General features: G+C 35.7%; 1 protein-coding gene across 1 annotated transcript in view; it reads left to right on the forward strand.

The window, feature by feature from the left end:
• CAMKMT (calmodulin-lysine N-methyltransferase) overlaps positions 1-20,946 on the forward strand; it is a 210,787-nt gene that overhangs the window by 12,288 nt on the left and 177,553 nt on the right. Inside the window, exon 3 of the mRNA XM_041413606.1 lies at positions 2,170-2,234. Within this exon, the coding sequence (XP_041269540.1) occupies positions 2,170-2,234 (65 nt within the window). The remainder of the gene's footprint in view (positions 1-2,169; positions 2,235-20,946) is intronic.

The following is a 20,946-nucleotide window of genomic DNA, read 5'->3' on the forward strand; positions in this document are numbered from 1 at the left end:
AAGTCTGTGAGTAAGGCCTGTGATGGAAGAGTTGGGGAATACCTGGTGCAGTTTGTCTGCAGGCTCCACATGTACAGATCTCCAAATGGAGAAACATGGCTATTGCTGTTTGGAAGTGTGTTTTCCTGAGTTTTCCCTTTCACAAGTAGATCAGCTATTGGCATGTTGATTTCCTCAGTCCTAAAACTTGTCTGCAGGAGGAGATTATGCTCAATTCCTCAGTTTTTTGATTTCACAAATTTTAAGCAGTTTTGGCTCTTGCTGTGGTTTTATTATTTCTCCTTTTCATGTTTGCCTACCTTTTGACCCTGAAGTATATAAAAATTGTATTCTTTTCTAGACCAGGACACTTCACTTCTGTTTTTCTTTCTTCATTCTGTTGAATTAGTGGTATTAGACTACTAAATTTTTATCCTTACCTTTGTTTCACTTGGGGAGTTACATGATAAATCTCCTTTAGATATGAACTATCATGTACATAAAGAAACTGAGCGGGGGGAAAAAAGAAACCAAAACATGTTATCCCAAGACTGCCCTGCATGCCAACAGAGATTAAAATATTTCTTTACTTCCTCAGCATCTCCCACCCTCCATTTGCATTCATTTAGAGATGAGACATTCAGCTGTGTGAGAGCCCCCAACATCCCCAGACATATGCAGAGTTGCAGAGTTTATAGGGTTCTGAGGAGTCAGCGGGGGAGAGTTTAAAGGGCAGCTCTGTGGCTGGCAGAACTACCAAACCTATCTCCTTTCTTGTTACTTCCCTTGCACCAGCTCTGTTGCATTGTTTGTCCAATTTGATGGAGAAGAAGTACATTAAAAATCCATGTGACCCATCAGCATTCTTGTAGATTTCCTCTGCAGAGAAGGCATGTAATTTTGGTTTGGTTGTATGTTCCGGGGAGAAGAGCGCTCATGTCCAGTTGAATCTTTTGTAACATCTCTCATATATTTCTTTGTGGCTTCTGATGAGCTCAGTTCAGTTTGTTAATTTGATTTCCATTTGATTTTCATTTTTAAGAATTAGTCTAGTTGCTGTTTCTAGGTGCTTCTCAGAATATAACTTGTTAGTGTTTCTTTATTTAATGCTTATGCTTATCAGAAGCTATAAATAGTGGGTTTTTCACAATAAATATGCAATTTTATGTATGCAAAATGATTGATTTTTTTTCCATTCTCACAGCAGTCTTTTTTCAGGAAAGAACAGCTGAGAGAGTGAGAACTAATTTTGTAGGTGCAAAAATTCTTGGATTTATTGCATTTTTTTTTTTAGTATTTCAAATTAGTGTGTTCCCAAACAGCCTTAGAAGCTATATTTGAAACATTATTAAAACCCTATATTTTCATATTTTGCTGCCTTTCTGAATGCCTTCTAGATTTTCTTTAATGCATTTGTGAAACAGCTGTGTGATCTGAATGTTGTCAAGTGTGAGACTAATATTTTGTTCATTTTGGGCTTAGATTAGTTTGGAATATTTAAAAGAAGATTAGATGCTTTTTTATGTGTGTACCACTGCACATTTGGAGGCAAATCTTAGGTAAATTTTTTTTCAGTTTTGGTGCTAATTCTTTCTGCTGCTGTCAGTGTCTTGCTCACTGCATTCTAAAATTTGCACATGGTGTATGAAATTTAGGTAATTAATTATCCCCACTTTTGAATGTTTATTTCACATGGGTTATGCAAATGTAAAACCAAAAAAAATGTAGTTCAGTGAACACATCAATTTGCATTAACTTAATTAAGTGTTCTTGATTTTGTGGGAGAAAATAGGAATGTGTGTACAGCTGCTGTTCAAAAATACTTTATGTATTTTCCCTTTCAAAGAAATTGATTCCAAAGAAATTGATTTACCAAAGTTCCTCCTTTCCTCTATGTAACTTCCACAACTAAATAAAAATTGATGCTCCTTGGTAATGTTTTCCTCCTGATAGTAGTTTCTGAGAAACACATTGCTCCTGATTCATGGATTTGGATTTCAGTGCTGGGACTTTGAAGACTGGCGATTGTACCCTTGTTTTCCCCCTGGTGGCTACAGTAGTATCTATTTGCTGCTTCACTGTGAAAGGGGGTGGTGAGAAATGAATGCATACAGTAAATCTCTTTTTTGAAGATGGAGTTTTTTTGATGGTTTATGTATCAGTAAAGTCACTTTTTTAATTTTCTTCCAGGTTTCACAATGGCCTCTTAAATGTTAAAGACGTTCTTACAAGTTTTGACAACACGGGGAATGTCTGTAAGTCACTGTTTATTTAAGTACAGTACTATGTTTATAAGTCTAACCAATATGAAACATTTCTGTATGAGCCCTCAATAACTATTTCATTTAGCTGGGAAACTCCATTACTGTGGTCAGGGTTACCATAGCATTACAGTTTTATGTAGCACCATTGTTTGTGTTGGATACACCCTTAGGTTCTCCCACTGCAGGTTATTTTTGGTTGTGGCTATGGTGGGAACATTAGAGCAACTGGACTGGAGTGGATAAAACATTAGTTTAGCCCGTTGATTTCTGTTGGTCAGGGGCCAGCAGTGGCTGTGTGAGGAACTGCACTGCAGGAACATGGGAAGCAATCAGGAGTACTTCTAGCTTGGAGAGAACAAACTTGAACCAGAGAAACACAAAAGAAAACAGTCAAGTTGTGAAATTCCTCCCTATAGATTATTTTGGATACTAAAACATGAAATAAATTCAAAAAAGGGGAAAAAATTGTGCAAGAAAAATTTACTGTGACTATTAAATATACAGACATCACTTATGGCTTAGGAAGTGCTGAGTGTTATGAGATTTAATGGGGCAGTAGGATGATATGTTTGTCCTGATCTTTCACTCTTGTCTAAGCATCAGTTACTGGCTGCATTAACCTGAGGCAAGATGAGCTCTAAGTGGGCCATCAATGTCTGACCCAGTATGGCTCTGCTTCAGTATACTTATTAATAAAATTATCTATGCTATTAATGGACTTGAATTATCAAATTGTGGTAGGTGGTGGAAACAAAGCTGAGCCAACAGTGAAACATTTCTGATGTGATGAGTAATTGCTATTATATAATTAACATTTAGAGATAACATATTATTGTTGTTTGGTTATTCTGCCTTATCTTTCAGGTTAGTTTGTTTGTTTTCAAAGAAGGAAACTGATAGAATAAAGTTGGCAAAGTTGCCAGATATTCAAGAAATATACACATATTTCCCCCTCCTTATCAAGCCAGTGATATAGAAACTGTTTTGATATATATGTTTTATCTCAAAATTCCAGTCTTAGTATTCCAAAGCTGTGTTTCAATAAACATTAGTTCATTATATAACAGCTTAAACATTTATTTTGAACAGCAGAGAAAGTACTTTCTCTGTGTGTGTGTCTAAAAGTGCTTCAGGTAAAGAATCAAGGCAGTATAATATGATAACACGATTTCTTGTTCTTTGTGTGGGTACTGAGTTTGTGCTCAATCAACACAGATTTCCTTGTTAACACAAAGAATTTATTCTGCTAAAGTTCTCATATGCTTTCCTATTGATAGATGTGTTGTCAGCTCTTCTTCCAGTATTTCAGCTACTTTTTTATTGATTGCATATGGTAGAATGAGACTTACACTCTAATAGGCACACCACCGGTGCTAACACGGGAGTAATATGACATTTGTGGTTCTCACTGTTTCTCTGTTTATATAAAGATTCACATTTGTCCTTTTGGATGCAGAATTGCTTTGAGGTTCATGCCATGCTATTATCTATAGCGTTTGCCAAGTCGTTTCCAGATTCACTGCTTCACTATTTTTAAATGTCTTTGTCTGTAAGTGTCTGTCTGTATGGATCTACATATTGCTGATTTATGCCAGTTTTACTATGCACTCTAGATTACACTCTATTAGCATAACTGTAAAATTATTATCTTCTGGCAGCATGCAGTACTGGCTTGGAGTGTAATAATCACACTTTTTTTGCCACCACCTGTATGGAATAGATGTCCTCAGTATCCAAGGCAGAATAACTATGTGCCTGTCACACCATCATAGTGAAGTTCTCCCAGTCATGTGTTCAGTGAGCTGCTCTATTTGGGTCCATCAGTTGATGGAATTTCTGTGTACTCCCATTATCCCTTAATTCAAATTGGGTCTTTTTTTGATCTTTTCCTGTGTATTTCTTTACTCTTTGTGTTAACCCACTGTGGAAATGATGAAGGTGTTGTGTTGCCTCCTTTTACCCCCAGAGGTAACAACTGTTATCTTTCTAAAATTAGGTTGACTGTTTTTTGTAATTTCTGTAGTGTTCTACAAGAACGTTTTATTATCAAATCATAGTGTACTCAAAAAACCCTCAGATATTTCTGAAATGGTCTTTGACAGTATCAGGTTTTTTCTCTTAATATCTAATACTGGTGGAGCTAGCCAGAAATCAATGTGCTGTCACAGCAGTATGCTCTGTGAGGGAGATGCACTGAATAATTAGAGACTTCAGTGTTCTTTTGGGGTACACTGCATAGCTAGCATTTATTTACTGGCCACTAACCTTGACTTAAATGAAGTTTAAGTTTTAATGACTTGGACTGAGTTACCACAAAACAAGGACATTTTTTAGTTTTCTGGGTGTTTGTTTTGGTTGCCATACTGAATATTTATCAGCAAGATTAATGTTTTTTCTAAAAGTTAATAGATTATGAAATAATTTTGTATGAAACAGATTAGCTTTTGTAAAAACTTCATTTTGTTTTTAAACACAATAATTTGTTTCAAATAACATGGATTTTGTAGTTTGGGGGGAGTTTTTTTGTTTCTTCCAGTAAGTACTTTCTGTTAAAACAAGCTCTTTCAGGGAGGGTTTCTATGGTCTTTCTGGTTCCCATGCTGACCTCTGTGCTTATGGTCTTTGCCAGCCGCATCACTGTATACCATCAAAAGAAAAGTGGTAGAGCAGACACCAGTTACTACCACTGTCTCTGTACTCCCAGTAGGTATCAACTCAGTACAAGATGTGCCACTAGCTGGCAGCATTATATAAAATATCAATAAGCAGCTTTTGAGGTGTACTTGTGATTGCTTCCAAAAATGCTGCCTTACACCAGAAAGACTTCTGGATAAAAGGGGAGCCAGCTGCAGTAGCTGTCCGTGGTGTATTGCAGGGTCCCAGTTGTTAACTTTGAAAATTGCCTCTGCACAATGGCTCGTTCAAATTTTGTATTTGTATACCTACACTTGTATTCTGTCTTTTTAAAAAAGATTTCTGAAGATGCATTTGCGCTGTAGGATTGCCATTGTGAATGAAAATTCACATTACAAGTTGCAGTGGGTTTTCACTTTCTCAGAAAAATGTGGAAAATTTTTTCTCTCTGCTCATCCTTTGTGGAAGAGTGGTTTCCACATGAAAACTCTAAATTAATTCTCCACACAGACAGGATGCAGTGCTAAATGGACTTCCTTCAGCTTTAATTCTATGCATAAACAGGAGGCAGGGAAAAGAGGACTGGAATGAAGGAAAGGATCAGTCTGTTCGTTTTAGACAACAATATGCCATCTGTTAAAAAGAGGGTACAACCTGACACCATCTCTAGTCCTGAGACAGTCCTTTAAAAGAACTGATGGATCTCAGGCAGAAGGTTCGGTGGTGGCATTATGGGATACCATCAGCTGGCCCCTGGAACCACATGCCACTCTCATCCTGGCAGAAGAAATTGTCCAGAAATGAAGGAACATTCTCCAAGGATGAGCATTTGAGAGTGTCTCCTTCCCTTGCCTTTCCAAGTGGGAGAAGGCAGTTATAACTGAAGTCCTTATGACTCTATCCCAGAAGTAATCATTGCAGATTTTGTAAACATTAAGTGAAATGATCAGGGCCAAAATAGAAACCTCTTTACTATTTGCCCCCAGTCTAAGCAAGCTACAGGCTGTGTAAAGGAGAATTTTAATAAGTGAAATACAGCATATTTTTGAATGTTCATCTAGTATATTTTTGTCTGATGTTATCACAGAAACAAGATATTCCAGAATGCTCAAGTAGTATAAAATTGAAAATATACTATACATAATAGAAAAACAGTTTCTTGTAATTGCACATAGCAATAGTTAATAATTTCATTTTCAAGAAACAACGTGTTCAACACATACTCATTTTATTTTGTACTTGTGTGAGTGTACAATTATATGTTTTGAAACTAAAAAAGCAGCAGAGGGTGCTACAGTTACAGAGCTGCCCAGGCACACACTCCAAAATTGTTGCTCCTGTAGGCAGGTAGACCCTGTAAGCACTTACACTTTTCATTTGGGATAGATGAAAACAGGATAGTTTTAAATTCTGTTGCCTCTGTTTATAGAGGAAAACAGGTAATCTACGTGAAATCCAGGAAAAGTAGAATTATATACTCACTGCTTTCTTAATTTTTTATTTTGATAGTTTAGTTGGTGGAAAATATTGCATAGTTTCATGAAAACATAGTGTCTGCATATAGCTAGGGTTACAAAACACTCAACATCTTTAGAACTGTTTTACATTTTACATTTAGAAGTTCTAGTCTCTGCAACAAGCTTTTTTGAAAAAATTTGTTATTTGTGGATTTTTTTTTTTTAATATGTTTCCAAAATAGATAAGGTAGCTAAATTGAAGAATATTTTTGCCTTTCATGTAATATTTTTCATGAAAATAACATAAGAGAATGATTTTCTTAATTTCAGTTTTCATTGAGGTATTTTGGAAACACAAATCAAGAAGGAAACAAATTATTTTTCCTCTGTTTAGTTTTCACATTTTTTTCAGTTTATATTAATTCTAAAATGATACTTAAAACTGGTAATTATACAACTTTGTTTAAAATTTACTTAAGAAAAATGTCTAAAAATTTTCTTTAAAACAGAGAACCTTTTCTTCTTTCCTGCATTCTCTCAAATAACTAAAGCAAGAAGGATATCTTCTTTCTGGTAGTATATGAGGATGGATTTAGAGAGCTACTTGTTTCTTCAGAGTTCTCACTGTCTGCCTCAGATATGTGCACTCCTCAAAGGAGAGATGATGGCAGCTACTGAATGACGATGCTTGGAAAGATAGATACCATGAAGTTACCTGGGGACAATCACCAGATGACAATCAAACCAGATGGGGACAATCACTTTATGGCAGCAGAGGCACTCATGTATTGCATGGAATGTTACCTGGAATCAACCAGGGAGCAGAGTGCAGTTTTCAGGCGCTGCTGTGGAAGTTTTCCACATTGTTTTGAGTAAACATCTGGTGATCAGTGGTGAAAAGCCTGCCAGCTGGAATATGCTTCCTGCCTCTCCATGCCTCAGTCAGTATTCTCACCTGAAGAAACTGCCACCCGTTGTCCTATGAGCCTTCCCTCATTCCTCTGGTGTGGCAGTTTGAAATTATTTATCATGTCAGAACCTCAGAGACCCTTGGAAGTCTTCAACAAAAAATAAATTGTCTGGAAGAGCGTTTGAATAGCAACGATACATGTCATTTTGAATGCAATATTGTATTTATGATACCTACAATTTACTATTCACTATACAGCTTCCTTTTAAATAAAACATTTCATGATCAGGGTTAAGAAAAACCAGCTGTTTCCTCCCTCCTTCCTTCATCCAATTCACTTCAATGATTCATTTTACAGCATCATCCCAAGCAGTCACGTTGACATAACCGACATAAGGCATATGGAATGGAGCAGAAAATAAGTATATGGAGAGAAGCAGGCGCCTTTTAGATTACTCTTGCTACCAGAATTGTTTTTATGAGGTTGTTCTCTGATGGAACATCAGTGATTTTGTCTAAGTACTGTCCTGAAATATTCAGCTTTTCCCCACTTACTAAAAATCTTCTGTTTATCAGGAACCTGTGTGTGAAAAGAGAAGTCATAACTGTGGTCAGTTTCCCTTTCCTCTAAAGTACTTTTTTCCTACTATGTATTCCAAGCATCATCTGTCTTTGTGCCTCTACTTTCAAGCATGGCACCAGCTTAGAGAAGTGGGAGGTGAAGAAGCCCAGTTCAGCCCTTCTGAGTACCCTCTTTCTTGCTGGGTCAGATTGAAGTTTTTGTAGGAACCAGATCTCCTGTTCAGGTTATTCCAATGAGAACCTTTTGGTAAAAATATGTGAATCTCTCAGAGCAACTACAGTTACTTTTCTGTGTTGCTGAGCAGTTTTTTGTACCTTGGCACTCTGTTTTGGCATCATCTGTTGCCTTAATCTTTAAAAAGTAGTTGGCATTAGTAGGTTTCTAAGTGTACTACTCGTGCTAATCTTCTACAGTGTGAAGTATTTTTGAAAGTATTCCATGTAGTCTCAATGGATTACCATGAGAAATTGGATCTTTTGTTTACATTAATTAAAATTATGAAGATACAGTATAACACCTTAAAGTAGGTTGCTGGAAGGAAAGTATGAATGATTTTAATTAATTTTATGGGGCTTACTTCTGCTTTAGTTAACTTACCTTAGTCACCTCTTTAATTGAGATAGGGCAGGATAACAATGGTAAGCATCCCTTTAACTTGTGCTGTGCTATTAATTCAGTTTAGTCTTTTAATACATTTTAAAGTTTTCTCTAAAAATATTTCCAATTTGAGCATAATTAATGTAAATAGTTTCAAATGAGTTTGATGTGCACTGGTTTGTTGTCATTTGTGTGGAACTTGCATGCTTCTTTGTAATCATTCTTTTTGTTCTCACAATTGCTTTCACTTGCCACTTTCTAGCCATGCTTTCAGTGCTGCTTATTTTTCAGCGCAGAGTATCTTCCTTCTGTTTGATACCACCACATGATGCTGGTGGTTTCTGACATGCACAACAGATGGGCCATTTCTCTGAACTGTATTATAGTCCTATCAGTGGCTGAAGTGTGGAGGTAGCAAGGACAGTCCTTGTTATTTGTTTTCTCTATACAAATGCAGCTGAAATATTATGCATAACTTGAACCTTGTTTTAGTTTTGTTTCAAGTTTGGTTTAGAGAACCTTTCAAAAGTTGCACTGTATTTAATTTTAAAAAAATCACATTCAAATGGGTCAACTAATATCTTCTTTTAAACATGTCACAGTAAAAGGTTTCAATTCAATTTAACACCGATTTCTAAAATTGTATTAAAAAAACCCTACTTTGAATAAAATATTTCTGGAAATGAGAATTTGAAACCTTTGGTGAATATATCCATTTGAAATATTTTGTCTGATGATAGTTCTGACTGAAGAATATGATGAAAACTAATCTACATAGCAGTGACCAGATGGAAATTCAATGTAGATCTAGTATTCATGTACTTAGCTTGATAAGTTAAATACTGTTTTTGAGAGTATGTACATTTAAATTAAATTATATCACGTTTAAGCTATTCTTTAAAAAATATTTTTCAATAATATGGAAAGAGGTGGATAAGACATTTCAGAAATACAAAGAACTAATTTTTGGTAAACGTAGTGAATTAAAAGACCCTCCTATACAAATGTTTTTGTAAACAGAAAATGTGTGAGAAATAACTGCAAGTTAGTTGGAATTACTGGAATCCAGCCTTGTGGTTTTTAATTAAGACTGCAGCCCACTTGCAAAAGGTGTTAGCAACTATCCCATAAACAATGATTTAGAACATACTGGTTCTAGTGATGGTGATTCCACATCTACTCTCGTTAGTGGTAGAAAGTATCTCCTCATATCTAATGAGGGGATATTTTTTTTTTACTAAAGCTTAAACTTATTACTGGTTTGACCCTTGGCAAAACTGAAATTTTCTTTTACAATAGCTTTTTAGGCATATTAAATCATCATATAGCCTTGCCTATATCTTCTTTTACTTGCGTCCAGAAGTCAAATTCTATCATGTTTTCTTAAGCTGCAGTTTTTGCTAGGATCTGACTTTTCTTTAGACTCCATACATTTGGTTTGTATCTTTCTTGAAGAGTGTTTGTCAAGTCTGGGTATAGTATTCCAGTTGAGACTTCTATAATGCTAAGTAAACCATGAGATTTTGTGTTTTACAGCCTGTAATCCCAATATTGAATTTTTCTCTTGCAACAGCATGACTTTGACTCCTGTTGAGCTGTTGACTTGCCATGAAATCCTGGTCCTCTTCAGAAGGAATCAGTTATTCCTGACTGTGTATTTTATGTAGCAGATTATTCCTATCCAATTTTAATACCTGGTGTTTGTCCCTGTTGAACTTCTTCCTGTTTCCAGACTTCTCCCAGTTCATTGCTGTTCTCCTTTGAAGCCTGTCTTTCAACTTCCTTCTAAAATTGATAAATTGCTAATGTAATAGGCACGTTCCTTTAGAGGATCAATGAAAACACAGAACAGAGCACAGTCTGGTGCAGGCATTTGTGGAAACTCCACCTGTTAAATTCACCTGCTTTTATAGCAAATCATTGAGAGTTATTCCCATTATTCTCCACAGTCAGATTTCTTCATCCATTTAGCCAAATTTTATTTACACTGTTTCTTATGAAATTGTCAAAAGACTTTTTGAAGTTTTGATACAAGACATCTACTCCTTCTGCCCTATAAACAGCCCACTTATCTTGTTCCTCTAGTGGATGGTTTTTTAATTAAAATCTGTAATTTATTTTTTATTGTTATACTTTATCATGGAATATGCAACAAAAGAAGGAAAAACATGAATCTGTTTCAAGTTTTTAATTATGTGAAAATGAGGGAAAGGTTGAATTGAATGAAACATTACACTTAATTATAGAATGTATAATTGTTTTATGCACTGAAAGTCACCTGATGATTCTCTGCCTTACAATTTCATTCATTTTCTGAAAGCTGTTATTTTAATTATTTATACTACAGGTATATTCTATCTAAGCATTTATGCATAGTTCTGTCTTATAGTTCTTTGGTGTCCTGAAGGAGAACTGCAGCTACTCTGAGCTATGTACTGGTTTTGTGACATGTTTGGTAATCTAGCAAAAATTAGTATAGGATTGTAAAAATCATCTACCCTAATGCCCTTTATTTCCCATCTCCCTACTTTTGATAAGTTTGACAGAAAGTGAAATAATGCAAGGTTTGGGATTTTTAAAAATTATTCTTTTGCTTGGGGCCTTTTTGGTAATTTGGGAGTATTCAAATGTGTTTGGGCCTCTTGCACTGGTGAAACAATTCTGTAATAATACTCAGGGCTAAAAGGAAAGAAATTTTAGCCTATTAACACCCACTCCTTGTCTATTATATTTTTGTAAAACTGTGACCTATGCTTTGTGAGTTAAGTTTACTTTCTTCTCATCTATTCTACTACTGATTGAAGATGTGTTTCACTATTTGAGGATTTTTTTTTTTACCAATTAATTTTTAGGTTCCCCTTTATACTTAGGCCAATTCCCACATTTTAGGGCAGTATTTGTTGTCAAGTTTAAATGTATGGTTTATATCAGCTCAGAAAATAATACTGTAGTCCCCAAAGCACTCTTCTTATTTTTAATGAATCCATACAATATCACATTTGTGGAACAAATATTAGATCCGTTTAAGAGGTAGGAAATCTCCAAAGTCTCTATTTTTGTTACAGAGCTGTTCATGGTTTGAAGTGGGAGGCAGAACCAAGCCATCTTACAGTGGTGGTGTGCAGAGAACCACCTGACTTCTAACCTTTCCCACATACAGGTTTATTGCAAGATCTTTGTTGAATTTACAGTGTTACATTTTCAGGAGTGCCTTCTCATTTTAAATGCCACCCATTGGGGGTGTCAAAATTGAAGGACTTAGAGCTGTGTCAAAAAAGAGTTTTGGGCATTGCTGAACTGAACTTCAGATCTTCTGACAAGAAGATTTTGTCTTCTTTCAGGTAGGGAGGCCTTTCTACACACTTAGCGGCATAGCCTGGAATTCACCACAGCTGACACTCTGAGACTTGTGTGCCATTAATGCTCACTCTCTCTGTAATTTCAGTTCAACTTGATGCATTCACAATTTTAAATCCTTTCCTCTATTTAGACGCTTCATCTGTGTCTGTTGAAAAGCATAGCAGGTGTAACTTTATGTTTTGGTTTGTTTAACCTTCTGTGAAGTAGCTGCAGATTTTATGTAGAATTTATGTGGTTTGAGGTGTGAGTCTAATGATTATAACACTTAGAAGGTAGTTTCATGAAGGTAGGGGCAGTCATCACACCTGAGTTAGCAAAGAGAATGGGCTCAGAGCTTTTATGTGCTCAGTTACTGGAGCTCCTTTTGGACAGCAAGACAAGAAACAACATTACTAAATATATTGGGTAATCCCTCTTGACAGTGTGACAGAAAAAACCCCACTGCAGTCTGCCTGAAAGTACAAATTTAGAATGTGAAGACAGTAGCCTACCTCACCATAAGCTCATTCCATAAAATTTACCTATTCACACAGCTGAAACACTGTACTATCTGGTGCAATTTTACAAATCAGCACCTTAGTATATATTCTGTCAGGCTAAAAATACTAGAATGTCTTCATAATAAAACATAATAGGACAAAGCAGCTTGTATACAGGGTCCTTATTTTTGCTGTATTTTGGTTGTCATTTTTAAATTGTGGCAACTTGAAGCAATTTGTAGGTTTACTTACTATTTAATTGAACATTCCCAAAGTAGACAATACTAATTCCTTTTGTTTGTGTGGTTAAAGACTCTGCTAAAAATGAGCTTAGCCAGATAAACAGAGGGGGTTTTATTAGTAGTAAGAATTAATTTGATAATTTTGTCCACAACCATAATCTGCTTTTAAAATCATGCATTATATTTTCTGTGGAAGACTAACCAAGATAAATTCCCTATGAGAAAGGCATGTGCAGCTGCACATCTGCTGTGGGAGAAGCTTACTTACTGATAGGTGAATCTGAGTCCATTTTATGATTATTTCCTAGGTTAAAGTAACAGAGGAAGATTCTTAATCTTAGATTGTCTCAGAAAATATATTTATGTAGGTGGATTTTGGCTGGTTTTGATTTGACTAGTGCAGTTATTTCTTAAACAGCAGTGAAATGTCAGTATTTATGTACTGTAACATTTTTCCCTTTGCCAGCTGAGATTAGCAGACATTGCTTTCAAATGCACATCTGTGAGAAAGTGCTGAAACCAAAAGTCAATTATTTATATAAAATAACTCATACCAGGGCAGAGGATTCACTATATTGATTAATAACAAGGACTGTGTTTGTTGCTGGTTTTAGATGTTTGTATCTGGTTATAGATTAATAATAATAATTTTAAAAAGTTGAAAATTCACAAATCTAAGGTACAAACAGAAGCTTGTGTTGAATATTTTTCTTTTGGGTTTTTTTTTTTGATAGGACATTTGCCACTTTCTTGAGCTGTGTTTAAATTTCATAAAACACAGCTTTTATTGTTTTTCCTAAAGAAACTCTGGCATATAGCTATCAAGCTAAAGAATTTAAGAATTTTAAAAACAAATGCAAGCAGCAATTTAGTTATTCTTTGCTATATGTAGGCACACTCTTGAAGAATTTTGTAACTTTTCTCATGAAGAAGCAGGCTTTTTACTTACCATAAAGTTGAGCATTAAAATGTGAACAGCTTTGTAAGCCTTGACTTAAAAGTAATGACAGTAGCAGTAGCAAAAAGAAACAGCTTACAAAGATTTTAAGCTGCCTTTTTAAGCTACTCAGAAATGCAGTAGGACCCACAAAATGTTAAAGATACACAGGAATAAAATAGTCATGCAGGTTTGGCATTTAAAAATGGAGATATCTATATTTTTAAAATGGACAGTAAAATATATTGTCTTTGAATATACATAATTCAAAGAAATAAAAACAAACAGGTATCCACTAAAACAATAGAATCATATGAATCAAAGCAGAGATGGACAACTTTTGGAAGCCCTCCAAATAATGCCTTCTTATTGTTTGCTCAACTAAAATTCTTGTTGAATTATTTTCCTTGTTTTCAAAGCACCTGTTGAGCACCTGTTGAAAAAGAAATATTTATCCTTCCAATTCCCATTGGATTTTCCTGTTCCAGAGATAGAAACATGCTGTCATACCTAGCATTGAAAAAAACTTAAATTATAATAGAGGTATTGAATATATTTCCAAGATCATCTGCTTAGCAGATACTCTGTTCACTGTAATCTGTGTCTGTGTTAATCTCCAGAAGTTATAATACCTCACACTTTCCATTGGCAGGTAAAAGTAATTATGATAGCAATCAACATATATAATATAGATTTTCAAATACTTAATTTTGTTGACAGTAGGTATAGCACACCAATATAGATAATTTCAGACAAATAAAAATTGGTGGAGGTAGTCTAAGTGCTTTAAGTTGTTGTGATTGTCATTATTTAAAAAATTTATTTCCTCATAATTACTGTAGTGTTTCCTTTTGAGGAGTCTCTTTATGTGCTCTTCAGAAAATGATATGGTAAATATTTTGTGTTGAAGTACACATTTTATGGTTTGTTGGGGTAAGTGACAGCCTAACAGAAAGGAGAGATATGATGTCAATTAATTCTGGAATGATTATCTAGGATCAGATTGAACTGCTGATGAGTGAGAATAATTAATGAAAATTCTGTGTTTTCATATTGTGAAATATATTTCATGTGATTTCAATTATTTCTTAGCTTTTTTAATTTTTCTTTTTTAGAATAAACAAGTTTTTCTATCTTTGGCATTTAAAGGGCTTTGTTATAATAGTTGGATGTGGATTATCAAAAAGAAGTCGGCAGAAGACTGGAAATGATGAGTCCAATTATCATAGAATGGTTTGAGTTGGAAGGGATCTTAAAGACCATCCAGTTGCAACCCTTCTGCCGTGGGCAGGGACACATTGCACCAGACTGATTTTTTTTTTTCCTGGTATCTAATCTCAGCCCACCCTCTGTTGGCTTAAAGCCATTCTCCTTTGTCCTGTCATTACATGCCTATGTCAAAAGTCCCTCTCCAGCTCTCTTACAGCTCCCTTTAAGTATTGGAAGGCTTCTATAAGGTCTCCCCAAAGCCTTCTCTTCTCCAGGCTGAACAACCCCAACTCTCTCAGCCTGTCTTCATACGAGAGGTGCTCTGTCCCTCTGATCATTTTGGTGACCTCCTCTGGACTCTCTCCAACAGGTCCATGTCTCTCCTGTGCTGGGCCCTCAGGGCGGGATGCAGGGTTCCAGGTGGGCTCTCAGCAGAGCAGAGGGGCAGAATCCCCTCCCTGGCCCTGCTGCCCACGCTGCTGTGGATGCAGCCCAGGACGCGTTTGGCTGTCTGGGCTGTGAGTGCGCATTTCCAGCTCACGTCCAGCCTCTCACCCAGCAGCACCCCCAAGTCCTTCTCAGCAAGACTGATCTCAGTCAGTTCTCAGTTCCACTTGTATTTGTGCCTGGGTTTGCCCTACGCCAGCGGTGCAGCACCTTGCCTTGGCCTGGCCCTATTTGTACAGTTATTCCTCTTAGATACTTTCACAGATCAAAACATTTAAATACAGGGATTTGATTTGTAACTGCAAAATATTTCTTATTCAACGATTACAGACACATGGGCTGCTCAGAAGAGATTAGTCTATGATTAAAATCAGTCCAATTGGCATAGACTTCTTAATGTATATGTATATAGGTATATAGAGCTGTTACACATAATTCTATATGTTCACATTATATGTATGGAGAAGAAAACCTGTTTTTTTAACAGGGTGTTTTTTATTAAGATATTGGCAGAGACTTATTTTGCCTGACAGTTTACTTTGACCCTGCCTGAAATAGGATCTTATTGGTGACATAATTATTGTAAGATCATGAAAGTAGAACTGTAATGTGCCATCTTTCCCCAAATGTTTGAAAGCATTGTCAGCTTTTGAATTACTGTCATATTTTTTCAATTGTTTTTAGTACAAGTCAAATTTGACTTGCCTTAGTAATATAAAGAATCTCATTGTCTTCAGCAAGGCTTGTCAAATGAATCAGAAACATTGTCTTCCCTTTAAAATTGATTAAAAAAATCCCCCCAATTTATTTTAATTTGAATGAGGTGAGAATCTAGTAACTATTGAAATGTTTTCTGTGCTGAATAATAAGGAGCGTGATAATTGAAACTTGGCATAGAAATGAGTAGCAAATTTTACTCTTCCTCCTCTTTTTGAATTGGCAATTTGAATGTTGCATAAAGTAGTTACCGAAACACACTTAGTACTTGATGTTCCAAAAGTACAATTCAAAAAAAGAATAAGTAATATAGTTAAGGTGTTTTATATATATATATATATATATATATAAGTGTTTTAATGATATTTCATATTTTATAGATCCATATTTCATGAGTTGTATGTGTGTGTATATATATGTGTATATATGTAAACTGGTAGAATTTGTAGATTTCATCTGTATATGAAACAATTTGGAGGATGGTGACAGGTACTGCCACAGTTGTTTGCCTTTAATATTTTAATTTTTTTTTCCTACCAAAAATGTCATAGCTGAGGTATGGGGAAAAGATCCATGTTGCTTTCTGATGCTAAGAGGAGATGATTGCAGGAGGGAGCGGGAATGACACTGAGACTGGTAACAAAGTGTCAGAAGACAAGGAGAATGTAGGGGAGAAGAATGAATGGAAGAGTAGTGGTGGGGCAGGAAGGAGAATTGGAAATAAAGATATATTTTGTTAATTTTCTTCCAAGAGATAAGCCAGTTTGGGCAGACAGGAGCCTGTATGAAATCACAATGAATCAGATTAATGTGTCCTGAGACTAACTGGGCTGAGACTAGAAGTAAGAGTTAGAAAGGAGGCAATGATAGCTCAGCTTTAAGGGAGCTGGAGAGAAATAATGGGTGCCCCAGAAAATGTTTCCTACAGGGACAGCAAAAGAACTGTATTTCCAGAGATCTTTCTGATCCCTTCCTTTACCTGCTCAGATGAAATATGTGTTTCATTCTTTTTAACTGCTGATCTTTGTAGACTGCTGCAATGTTTTAATTTACTTAATTTGTGTAATCATAAAGAAATTAAAAGTAATCCAGAAGTCACAATCCTGCTAACAACTTGTGGAGGAGCTGATACTCCAAATGATGGGATTTTTGATGTTTAAAAATACTCACAGGAGTATGTTTTAATTTTAAGGCCTCTGCTTTACAAAATGCACCATTTTTCCTGTGCGAATGGAAATATGGTTTGTGCAGTTGCTTGGAGAGCAGATTTCCTCCTCCACCTGCCAGAAGGTTCTCAGTGATGGCTGGCTTGTATGTTATTTATCTCAAAGGTTGAGGTCTGATCTGCTGAAGCAAAACATGGCTGAAATGATGATTTGAACAGCAAAAGCAGAAATGTCAAAAAAAAAAAAAAAGAGGTTCTAGGTGCTTTAGACTCTTAAGACTTAGTGGATGTTTTTCCAATTTCTGCGCTTCAGGGCTTCATCTAAAGAAGGCCTTGTTCTGAATTCTGTCTATCCCCAGGTCACCACCACATGCTGTAAGAAACATAATCAGCAAGGACTGTGAGGTGGAGAAATTGTTCTTGTAGGGGTGAATGCTTGGCTCTTTTTCATGTAAAGATACTGAAAAGCAGACAATTAATAGCCTGCATATGGCTTTCTAGCCAAAAGCTAGAGAAGAGAAGCCTGCTCTATTAAATGGTAAATTCAGAAAGTAAGAGAAGGATCTGTATTTAACTGACGTGTGAGTCTTGGTTATTTTGTCACTAAATGGAGACTTGCCTCTGGTTCTGTGAACTAGAAGGAAGTGGTTTCCTCGGTGAAGTACAGTATGTGGGAGTATTTAGTCACATGTTGCTTCCTAAGGCAAACAGGCAACACAGCTTTGCAAGGGTGTAGCAGCATTTCCTAACTAATTTTGTAATTTCCAAAATTTGGCAACTCAGTGTTACTTTGAGGGAAATGCATGTTGTAATTCTGTATACAAATTTGTACTATAATCATTTTATGCTTAGACTTCAGATCACAAACCCAAGAATCCATCATGTGGAAAAGTGGTACTTGCTGAGATAACTGGCATGCATAACATGTACTCAGAAACCATCCTATTTCTGAAATCCGTATTTTCATTTGTATGTCTAACCCTTACAATCTGAATCATCCTATGATTCATAATTCTGTTATGGTTTTATAGATAGACAGTAGTTTGTGGTGATAAAATTGCATGTAACAATCTAGCAGTTGGAGGTAAATTTCAGTAGCCCAGTGTAAGTCCAAAGAACACGTTAAAATCAAGATTGTGTAATTTTTTGTCAGTTTAAGAAGCTTTTAGTTTGTTGTGAATAGTCTTATGGACTCTGATCAAACTTAGGCTTTATTGTTGCACAAAACCTTAATTTAGTAACGTCCTGACCAAGAAACATTCATAGTTTGTGGGATGAAAATAGTTTTCTAGGGAATGCAAAAGCCACACACAAGCAAAGCAAAACAAGGAATTTCACTACTTCCCATGAGCAGGCAGGTGTTCAGCCATCTCCAGTGTCCCATCACACATAATGGTGAATTGGGTGCCTAATGTCTCCACTCTTCCTCCTTCTTCCTCCTTCCTCCTCCCACTTTATACACTGAACATGATGTCATGTGGTCTGGACTATCCTGTTGGTCAAATATGCATTATCCCTTTGGTCCCTTTTGACCCAAATATCCCTATTTGGTTCACTTGTCCTGGTTGTGTCTCCTTCCAACTTCCCATACACCTCCCCATCCCCTTGCCAGTGTGGCGGTACAAAAGGCAGAAAAGGCCTTGGCTCTGTGTAAGCCCTGTTCACCAATAACAAAAACATGTCTATATTACCAATCCTGTCTTCAGCACAAATCCTAAATATAGCACTATACTACGGTGAAGAAACGTAACTCTACCTTAGCCAAAATCAGCACAGTTTGGAATAGGTATGTAGTGAATACCAGGAACTGGTAAACAATAGCAAAAAATTTTAAACAGGTGTTGAATGAGAACTTTATAAATCCTTTTTATCCTTGTAGCTGATTTTACAGTTAGACTCTTCAGTTTTTTGAGACAAAGACATTGACCCCATTGTGAAACTAATTATGAAATTACTGATTTTTTTTTTCTGTACACTGATTATATATTGAATGTATAATCAACCTAATTATTATATAAACAGATCTTCTACAGGATCAGAGGTCATAAACCTTTCTGTATCTCTGTTTGTCTATATGTGAGAACAAGGACAAAATATACACCAGTCTAAAATTTAGCAAATACAGTATGAATGACTTTTAGAAAGTACCAGTCTGTTTTACAATGTATACACCAGGGTCTTAAACTCACCGCTGGGCCAAGCTAAAAAGGTAATGTCTGATTGTGATATTACTGCAAAACAAATGGTAGCATGCTACTCTGCTTGAAAACATAATGGCTTTATGCTATAACCTTTAACCCTGAAATGATGCTTGAGTGGACCTTAACTCCAAAGTGAACATGCCTGAGTAAATAAAACTGTGGTTTCACATAACAGAGAGATACATTTTTAAGATCCTTTGCCAATTATATTGTGTGAAGGTCAATCTTCTGCCCCATTTCTGAAAGTCAGGTCAGAATAGAGATTTTAGGGTCACTTCTTCAAGTATCTAAGCCATTATAATGCACTAATAGGCCCTGATAGCTCATTTTATAAGTTCTTAGCATTAAGCTGGACATTGTTTGGACTCATTTCAAATCCTGTATGTATCCTGCAGGGTTAATTAACATCTTTTTAAACTGATGTTTTTTGGTTATTTTGAATGAAAGTGCATTGGTTTAATTTGTCACTATTTACTATCTTTTACCATGTGTAAAGATATAAAAAAATAATATTAAAGTAAGATCTGTATATTGCTGTGAAATGTAACTGTTTAATTTTTTTTTCCTAATTTAAACACATCGAGAGTACAGTGTCAAACATGCAGTGGGAGACAGCTGAATACCAATACAGAGCAGTTTGGAGCAGAAAATTTTACTCGTACACTCCAACTATATTTTGCAGAGTGAAATTTCATGTCATCGTCTCCTGCTTTGTGTAAAATGCCTCTCTGTGTTACTTATGTAATTGCTATGAATCTGCTTGAAAGAATGCTGAGATTAATTAATTAACAATTTAATTAGAATGATGAAGCAAATATGTAATTAGGAAGCACATTTCAGTTTTCTACTGGGTAAACAGAAGCATCTCAAAAAGGAGATTATTAATTCAAATTGAAATAACTGTTTTTTGAGAACAGTTGAGGACAATAGATTTGAAAATAGTATAGAATGGATGAGATTGAGACAGAAAACCCACAAAATATCACTGCAAATGAGAAGCATCTTGACCTCAAAAACAGAATTTAAAAGTCCCCCTAGTATTGGATACTTTTGAGAAAAACTTATTTTTAACAAACGGAAATAAACTAAGACAAGTAGTATATTTCAAAGAAGAGGAATGGTATTAGCATTTGAAATTGTAAAGCTATTCTTTCCTTTAATAAGGGAATGCATTTTAACATGTATTTTTTTTTCAGAGAAAATATCTTTCCAAGTGGGTCTTCAAGAGTAGTTAGCAATTTTTTGGAAACAGCCTTGGCATCACCTCTCTCCACCTTCTGTCTGGACTAGTGTAAAACCTTAATTGTACTGCAAGCAGCAGCTGTCTGGTGTGTAGGGATTCAGGGTGCAGATTGAAGTCATACTGCTCATCATCAGGTACATTAATTACTCTGTGCATCTGGAATGTTCTCTCACAGTGTGGTTGCTTTTAGATCTTGTAAGAAAGTCAATGTTTAGAAAGGTGGTTGGTATGTATTTCCTCAGCACTGTAAATTCACAGAGCTCTACTGCATCTTCAGATTGACCACTGTGAGGACTTCTTGTTTTGTGCTTCGCATGCCAGAGAAGTGCTGGAGGTGAATTGTTATGGCAGGTGTGTCATAGTTACGATATTTAGTTATATAAAATATCATAAGTTATATTTTCTATTTTTTTCATGTAAACCATATATAATTCTTCCTTAGTTCCGCCATTTCTTATGCTTGCAATTACTTGTCCAACTGTTTTTGCTGCAGTTCTATCTGTTTTTCTATTCTGCTTTCAT

The sequence above is a fragment of the Onychostruthus taczanowskii genome, unplaced genomic scaffold (assembly GCF_017590055.1).
Source record: "Onychostruthus taczanowskii isolate IOZ18803 unplaced genomic scaffold, ASM1759005v1 scaffold42, whole genome shotgun sequence".
Taxonomy (NCBI): domain Eukaryota; kingdom Metazoa; phylum Chordata; class Aves; order Passeriformes; family Passeridae; genus Onychostruthus; species Onychostruthus taczanowskii.